The following is a 9,413-nucleotide window of genomic DNA, read 5'->3' on the forward strand; positions in this document are numbered from 1 at the left end:
TAGTATCCCTTTAAAGAGATATATTATATTATAGTAAATAACATTATTTAAACATTTGCTATGTAGTGTCTACATAAAAGTATTTTTTTTCCAGCTGAACCTATTACAATAGTATCAGATTTATTCTTCCTGCGAATAAGCATTACAAGGAAGTACATAACTGCATTAGTTTCATTTTAAATTTAAAGTGAATGTAAATTTCAATGATAAAGTGCCCGGTTTTAAAAAATTCGATTATAAACAGGGGCACTTTAATTCATCAAAATTTACTTACCTTTTAATCTTGACAGCCGTTGCATCACTTCCTCTGCCCGTCGCAAAGCCTCTTCCTGGGTCTAAAATGAGGAATCCGGCTTCCTCCAATCACGGCGTTGAATCAGACACTGATTTCCCCGGGGAGAGCCGTGATTGGAGAATGACTGATCCGTCATTCCTGAAGAGTCTTGCGACCGGGGGAAAGCTGGAGCAGCTGTCAAGATTAAAAGGTAAGTAAATGTAAATTTTGATGAATTAAAGTGCCCCTGTTTTTAATCAAATTTTTAAAAACCGGGCACTTTATCATCAAAATTTACATTCACTTTAACAAGCTTTTCTCCAACATAGGTGTGTCCGGTCCACGGCGTCATCCTTACTTGTGGGATATTCTCTTCCCCAACAGGAAATGGCAAAGAGCCCAGCAAAGCTGGTCATATAATCCCTCCTAGGCTCCGCCTACCCCAGTCATTCTCTTTGCCGTTGCACAGGCAACATCTCCACGGAGATGGCTAAGAGTTTTTTGGTGTTTAAATGTAGTTTTTATTCTTCAATCAAGTGTTTGTTATTTTAAAATAGTGCTGGTATGTACTATTTACTCTGAAACAGAAAAGAGAAGAAGATTTCTGTTTGTAAGAGGAAGATGATTTTAGCAAACGTTACTAAAATCGATTGCTGTTTCCACACAGGACTGTTGAGATGAAGTAACTTCAGTTGGGGGAAGCAGTTAGCAGACTTTTCTGCCTGAGGTATGACTGGCCACATTTCTAACACGACTTGGTAATGCTGGAAGGCTGTCATTTTCCCTATGGGGACCGGTAAGCCATTTTCTTAGATTAAGTAAAAGAATAAAGGCTTTATAAGGGCTTAAAAAACTGGTAGACATTTTTCTGGGCTAAAACGATTACTTTGCTAAGCATATTTGACAGATTATAGCTCTTTATAGTTATTATAATCTTGGGGATTGTTGTTAAAAAACGGCAGGCACTGTATGGACACCTTTTTCAGATGGGGGCCTTCTCTAGTCATAGGCAGAGCCTCATATTCGCGCCACTAATGCGCAGTTGTTTTTGGAAGGCAAGGCATGCAGATGCATGTGTGAGGAGCTAAGATCCACTGAAAAAGCTTATAGAAGGCGTCATTTGGTATCGTATTCCCCTCTGGGCTTGGTTGGGTCTCAGCAAAGCAGATTCCTGGGACTGTATAGGGGTTAAATGTAAAAACGGCTCCGGTTCCGTTATTTTAAGGGTTAAAGCTTTCAAATTTGGTGTGCAATACTTTTAAGGCTTTAAGACTCTGTGGTGAAATTTTGGTGAATTTTGAACAATTGCTTCATACTTTTTCGCATATTCAGTAATAAAGTGTGTTCTGTTTAAAATTTAAAGTGACAGTAACGGTTTTATTTTAAAACGTTTTTTGTGCTTTGTTGCCAAGTTTAAGCCTGTTTAACATGTCTGAACCATCAGATAAACGATGTTCTATATGTATGAAAGCCAATGTGTCTCCCCATTTAAATATATGTGATAATTGTGACATGGTGTCCAAACAAAGTAGGGACAATGATGCCACAGATAATAATAGTGCCCAAGATGATTCTTCAGATGAGGGGAGTAAGCATGGTACTGCATCACCCCCTTCTGTGTCTACACCAGTTTTGCCCACACAAGAGGCCCCTAGTACATCTAGTGCGCCAATACTTATTACTATGCAACAATTAACGGCTGTTATGGATAATTCTATTGCAAATATTTTATCTAAAATGCCTACTTATCAAAGAAAGCGCGATTGCTCTGTTTTAAACACTGAAGAGCAAGAGGACGCTGATGATAACGTTTCTGACATACCCTCACACCAATCTGAAGGGGCCAGGAGGGAGGTTTTGTCTGAGGGAGAAATTTCAGATTCAGGAAAAATTTCTCAACAAGCTGAACCTGATGTTGTAAAGGACTTATGGCAGACAGTCCCTAAGGTCGAGGGGGCGGTCTCTACTCTAAACAAACGCACTACTATTCCCATAGAAGATAGTTGTGCTTTTAAAGATCCTATGGATAAAAAATTAGAGAGTTTGCTTAAAAAGATGTTTGTTCAGCAAGGTTACCTTCTTCAACCAATTTCATGCATTGTTCCTGTCACTACGGCAGCGTGTTTCTGGTTCGAAGAACTAGAAAAGTCGCTCAATAAAGAATCTTCGTATGAGGAGGTTATGGACAGAGTTCATGCACTTAAATTGGCTAACTCTTTTATTCTAGATGCCGCTTTGCAATTAGCGAGATTAGCGGCGAAAAATTCAGGATTTGCTATCGTGGCGCGCAGAGCGCTCTGGCTAAAGTCTTGGTCAGCGGATGTGTCTTCCAAGACAAAATTGCTTAACATCCCTTTCAAGGGAAAAACACTGTTTGGTCCTGATTTGAAAGAGATTATTTCAGACATCACCGGAGGAAAGGGCCACGCCCTTCCTCAGGATAGGTCTTTTAAGGCTAGAAATAAGCCTAATTTTCGTCCCTTTCGCAGAAACGGACCAGCCTCTACTTCTACATCCTCTAAGCAAGAGGGTAATACTTCTCAACCCAAACCAGCCTGGAGACCGATGCAAGGCTGGAACAAGGGTAAGCAGGCCAAGAAGCCTGCCACTGCTACCAAAACAGCATGAAGGGATGGCCCCCGATCCGGGACCGGATCTGGTGGGGGGCAGACTTTCTCTCTTTGCTCAGGCCTGGACAAGAGATGTTCAGGATCCTTGGGCACTAGAAATAGTTTCTCAAGGTTATCTCCTGGAATTCAAGGAACTACCCCCAAGGGGAAGGTTCCACAGGTCTCAATTATCTTCAAACCAAATAAAAAGACAGGCATTCTTACATTGTGTAGAAGACCTGTTAAAGATGGGAGTAATTCATCCAGTTCCAATAAGAGAACAAGGGATGGGGTTTTACTCCAACCTGTTCATAGTTCCCAAAAAAGAGGGAACATTCAGACCAATTCTAGATCTCAAGATCCTAAACAAATTTCTCAGGGTTCCATCGTTCAAAATGGAAACCATTCGAACGATCCTTCCTACCATCCAGGAAGGTCAATTCATGACCACGGTGGATTTAAAGGATGTGTACCTCCATATTCCTATCCACAAGGAACATCATCAGTTCCTAAGGTTCGCTTTTCTGGACAAGCATTACCAGTTTGTGGCACTTCCATTCGGATTAACCACTGCTTAGAGGATTTTCACAAAGGTACTAGGGTCCCTTCTAGCGGTTCTAAGACCAAGGGGCATTGCAGTAGTACCGTACTTGGACGACATCCTGATTCAGCGTCGTCTCTGTCAAAAGCAAAGGCTCATACGGACATCGTCCTAGCCTTTCTCAGATCTCACGGATGGAAAGTGAACATAGAAAAAAGTTCTCTTTCCCCGTCAACAAGAGTTCCCTTCTTGGGAACAATAATAGACTCCTTAGAAATGAGGATTTTTCTGACAGAGGTCAGAAAATCAAAACTTCTAAGCTCTTGTCAAGTTCTTCATTCTGTTCTTCGTCCTTCCATAGCGCAGTGCATGGAAGTAATAGGATTGATGGTTGCAGCAATGGACATAGTTCCTTTTGCACAAATTCATCTAAGACCATTACAACTGTGCATGCTCACACAGTGGAATGGGGATTATACAGACTTGTCTCCGACGATTCAAGTAGATCAAAGGACCAGAGATTCACTCCGTTGGTGGCTAATCCTGGACAACCTGTCACAGGGAATGAGCTTCCGCAGACCAGAGTGGGTCATTGTCACGACCGACGCCAGTCTGGTGGGCTGGGGCGCGGTCTGGGAACCCCTGAAAGCTCAGGGTCTATGGTCTCGGGAAGAATCTCTTCTCCCGATAAACATTCTGGAACTGAGAGCGATATTCAATGCTCTCAAAGCTTGGCCTCATTTAGCAAAGGCCAAATTCATAAGGTTTCAATCAGACAACATGACGACAGTTGCATATATCAACCATCAGGGGGGAACAAGGAGTTCCCTGGCGATGGAGGAAGTGACCAAGATAATTCAATGGGCGGAGGATCACTCCTGCCACTTGTCTGCAATCCACATCCCAGGAGTGGAAAATTGGGAAGCGGATTTTTTGAGTCGTCAGACATTCCATCCGGGGGAGTGGGAACTCCACCCGGAAATCTTTGCCCAAATAACTCAATTATGGGGCATTCCAGACATGGATCTGATGGCGTCTCGTCAGAACTTCAAGGTTCCTTGTTACGGGTCCAGATCCAGGGATCCCAAGGCGACTATAGTAGATGCACTAGTAGCACCTTGGACCTTCAACCTAGCTTATGTTTTCCCACCGTTTCCTCTCATTCCCAGGCTGGTAGCCAGGATCAACCAGGAGAGGGCTTCGGTGATCTTGATAGCTCCTGCGTGGCCACGCAGGACTTGGTATGCAGACCTGGTGAATATGTCATCGGCTCCACCATGGAAGCTACCTTTGAGACAGGACCTTCTTGTTCAAGGTCCATTCGAACATCCGAATCTGGTTTCTCTCCAACTGACTGCTTGGAGATTGAACGCTTGATTTTATCAAAGCGTGGGTTTTCAGATTCTGTAATAGATACTCTGATTCAGGCTAGAAAGCCTGTAACTAGAAAAATTTACCATAAGATATGGAAAAAATATATCTATTGGTGTGAATCTAAAGGATTCCCATGGAACAAGATAAAAATTCCTAGGATTTTATCCTTTCTACAAGAGGGTTTGGAGAAGGGATTATCTGCAAGTTCTCTGAAGGGACAGATTTCTGCGTTATCTGTTTTACTTCACAAAAGGCTGGCAGCTGTGCCAGACGTTCAAGCGTTTGTTCAGGCTCTGGTTAGAATCAAGCCTGTTTACAGACCCTTGACTCCTCCCTGGAGTCTTAATCTAGTTCTTTCAGTTCTTCAAGGGGTTCCGTTTGAACCCTTACATTCCGTAGATATTAAGTTATTATCTTGGAAAGTTTTGTTTTTGGTTGCAATTTCTTCTGCTAGAAGAGTTTCTGAGTTATCTGCTCTGCAGTGTTCTCCGCCCTATCTGGTGTTCCATGCAGATAAGGTGGTTTTGCGTACTAAGCCTGGTTTTCTTCCGAAAGTTGTTTCCAACAAGAATATTAACCAGGAGATAGTTGTACCTTCTTTGTGCCCGAATCCAGTTTCAAAGAAGGAACGTTTGTTACACAATTTGGACGTAGTCCGTGCTCTAAAATTCTATTTAGAGGCCACTAAAGATTTCAGACAAACTTCTTCTTTGTTTGTTGTTTATTCTGGTAAAGGAGAGGTCAAAAAGCAACTTCTACCTCTCTTTCCTTTTGGCTTAAAAGCATTATCCGTTTGGCTTATGAGACTGCCGGACGGCAGCCTCCTGAAAGAATCACAGCTCACTCCACTAGGGCTGTGGCTTCCACATGGGCCTTCAAGAACGAGGCTTCTGTTGACCAGATATGTAAGGCAGCGACTTGGTCTTCACTGCACACTTTTGCCAAATTTTACAAATTTGATACTTTTGCTTCTTCAGAGGCTATTTTTGGGAGAAAGGTTTTGCAAGCCGTGGTGCCTTCCATTTAGGTGACCTGATTTGCTCTCTCCCTTCATCCGTGTCCTAAAGCTTTGGTATTGGTTCCCACAAGTAAGGATGACGCCGTGGACCGGACACACCTATGTTGGAGAAAACAGAATTTATGCTTACCTGATAAATTACTTTCTCCAACGGTGTGTCCGGTCCACGGCCCGCCCTGGTTTTTTTAATCAGGTCTGATGAATTGTTTTCTCTAACTACAGTCACCACGGTATCATATGGTTTCTCCTATGCATATTTCCTCCTGTACGTCGGTCGAATGACTGGGGTAGGCGGAGCCTAGGAGGGATCATATGACCAGCTTTGCTGGGCTCTTTGCCATTTACTGTTGGGGAAGAGAATATCCCACAAGTAAGGATGACGCCGTGGACCGGACACACCGTTGGAGAAAGTAATTTATCAGGTAAGCATAAATTCTGTTTTACGTCACATTCATCAGGCTCCAAAATCAACATGTTTAAGTGAGTGCTGCTCTTGTATTTTCTGAGTACAATGTGACATTGTCTTTCCATACTGTGTTATCCAATACAAACTTATATCACAGTTACAACATGGAATCGTTTTAGAAGGTTTAAAGAAAATGCATAAATCTCATACGATATTCTCTTTATTTTTTTAGGGCTTCCCCACACATGACGTGGAAGGCAAGGAACTGAGCAAAGGACAAACAAAAAAACTCAGGAAACTATATGAAACTCAGGAAAAAATGTACAAAGAATATTTGCAAATGGTTCAAAATGGAAATGCAGACTGAGAACGTTTCTGTTTTGGATGACAAGGGCTTGGGTACAAACAGCTGATTGTATGACCACTAATACTGTGCTCAAATCCAAATACCCTCTAAAGGTCATACATGTGGGATGTTGTTAATATTTAAGGCACCTTACACCTGATTTTCTATGAGTCTTGAGACGCCTTTTAGATTAGCATCAATAAAGTTTTTAGGGTGGAAATTTACTTTGCCCCTAAATAGGTGGCTTATAATGTGAACCCTGTGGATATCTGTGTAAGTGGAATCAAATGATGCCATCTGCTGTATACTGCCAATCCAAAATAAAAATGTTGTGATAAATCATTGGATTCTATTTTCAAAAAATCTAATTTACTGGTCAACAACAAATACTGCTGTAAGTACAGTTATTTTGTTCCTTACAGATGCTGTCTCCAGTGACATTAGGTGATTTATTTCTAACATATATGTAAGTGATAAAAAGGACAGTCTACACCAGAATTTTTATTGTTTAAAAAGATAGATAAGCATACACCCGCTGGCCCGAGCCTTTCTGCCACACGGAGAACTTCGCTCATTACCGCCCCATATTAAAGATAGTATCCTGTTCAGGGACCCCCTTAGGGCATGGACGAGATTGTGTAAGTGGTGGGGGCTTTCTCACACTATCACCAGGCACCTTCCATTGCAGGGGAACCCAACCTTTCTCCCGGGCATGACCACACAGGTGTTCAGGACATGGGGGGACAGGGGCTTGACCTCGACGTCACAGCTTATAGACCCTCTCTCTGGGGAAGTGTACTCACTAGCCACGCTTCAGGAAAAGTACAACCTCCCCCCACACAGTATCTTTCCATACCTTCAATGCACCCACTATGTACGCAAACGTCAGACAAAGGGATTAGACATTAAGAAACACACACATGTGGATAGTCTTTGCTCCCTAGCTAAACAGGGAACTCACTCCATCTCTTACATTTATGATCTAGTTATGCAGCAGACGGCTGTTGACGTTGTGCAACACCTGAGCGGCAAATGGTCGGCCACCCTGCATGAGGAGATAGACACAGATACACTGATGAATAGTTACGAGCGGGTCGTAAGAGCCACCCTGGCTTCGGAAGCCAGAGAATCACATCTTAAACTTATGCACCACAGCTATATCACACCGACCTTAAGAGCCAAATGGGTGCCCAATGCAAACTCCTCATGCCTGAAGTGCTCTTTCCCGGATCCAGGCATGGTGCATTTGTTCTGGGAATGTCCCAGAATCTTACAATTCTGGGAAAAGGTACAATTCTGGCTCTCTAAGATTACCGGCGACAAAACTAGACTAACAAGACATGAGGTTTTCTTCCTGCGGGGCCGCCCCCCTTCCCCCCCGACAGATCGTTTTATAAATGCAATCATATTGTTGTCCAGGAAATTAATACTTAAGCACTGGATCCTCCTCAAACCCCCACACATAACCCAACTCATAAGATTAGTGCACACCCAGTTTCTTGTTGAGCAAGCTGATGTTAAGGGGGATGCGGAGATGAGGGTAAAACGCTTCATGTCCAAATGGGAACCTTACTGCTCCTCGCTCCAGGCGTTAGACAACACGTTCTGGCTCCCTTTCTCAATAGCACCTACCTCATGACTGAGCAACTGAAGGGCCGATGGCTCCTGACTGAAGGAAACACCTGACTTTCAACATAACACTTAACGACTTACACCCATCCCTACCATTATTATAGACCCAGGACTGTACCCAAGGACACGGACTCTGAATATCCACAAGCTGGCTGCGGGTGCCCCCCCCCCTCTTCCCACCCCCCCGTCACCCCTCCCACCTACTCACCTTCTACTCCCTATTAAGGGAGGAGTCCCTGAGGTGGTCTGGGGGAAGAGCTTTGGCTCTCATGCTGAATTGTACAGGGTATAGAATTCATAATCCATTGTATGGGATTTGTTACTGCAATAGAACTGTTACTTGTTTGTTACATGTTGTTATATTTTGCTACACTTTGAAATGTTTGACTATGGTTATATCTGAAATGATTAGTTATAAGACACCAGGCCTAGTTGATCGCAGCTTATGTCTAGTACAGGCTTAGGCTCACAGCCTCGAAGGATGGCAGCGCAACATATATGTAGGAATGTTTGAATGGTTTCAATTAAGATAACAGCTGCCACCTACTGTGAAACTGGGCTGTCAACTAAATAATTGTTTGCTCTCCCTTGTTTCTTTCCCACCTCCCCCCCCCCCTCCCTTCCCGTCTTTTATACCTCCCAACTCCCTACCCTGTTCTTACCCTGGTTCTGCCCTCCCACCGCCTCCCCATCGTCCCCCCCTCTCTTCCCCCACCCTCCAGTCCACATTGCCCCACCCTTCCCTACCAGAAAGGTTAACCGGGAAATGAGCGCGAGCTCAGGATGAGATCACTAAACTAAACTCCTGTGTATTTTCTTCCCTCTTAACCGTAAACCTGTGTACTGTTTAACCAAAGCAACGTAGGGATTGGTGCCTTAACACATTGACTGAGTTAGCAATAGCAAATGCAAAGTTATTTATTTCTTGTTTATTTATTCTTGCTCCCCTCCGCTCCCCCTCTCTCCACAATCCACCCCTTACCCCGATATGTTCTAACACCCGCCCACCCCTCTCCCCCCCCCCATCTCTCCTTATTAGTATTGGTTTGATCACAAAAAAGGAAAACAAGCTCGGAAAGGGATCGCTATGCATTACTTGTATGACTCCCTCACCTTCACTAACTGAAAGTCTGACTATGTAAAAGTATTTCTCCAACATAGGTGTGTCCGGTCCACGGCGTCATCCTTACTTGTGGGATATTCTCTTCCCCAA

At 43.5% G+C, this 9,413-nt stretch overlaps 1 protein-coding gene across 1 annotated transcript in view; it reads left to right on the forward strand.

The window, feature by feature from the left end:
- The window catches only part of CARS1 (cysteinyl-tRNA synthetase 1), a 163,495-nt gene extending 156,588 nt beyond the window's left edge, over window positions 1-6,907 (forward strand). Inside the window, 1 exon segment of the mRNA XM_053720430.1 lies at window positions 6,455-6,907. Within this exon segment, the coding sequence (XP_053576405.1) occupies window positions 6,455-6,589 (135 nt within the window). The 3' untranslated portion in view covers window positions 6,590-6,907.
- Window positions 6,908-9,413: the final 2,506 nt, after the last annotated feature.

The sequence above is a fragment of the Bombina bombina genome, chromosome 7 (assembly GCF_027579735.1).
Source record: "Bombina bombina isolate aBomBom1 chromosome 7, aBomBom1.pri, whole genome shotgun sequence".
NCBI lineage: Eukaryota > Metazoa > Chordata > Amphibia > Anura > Bombinatoridae > Bombina > Bombina bombina.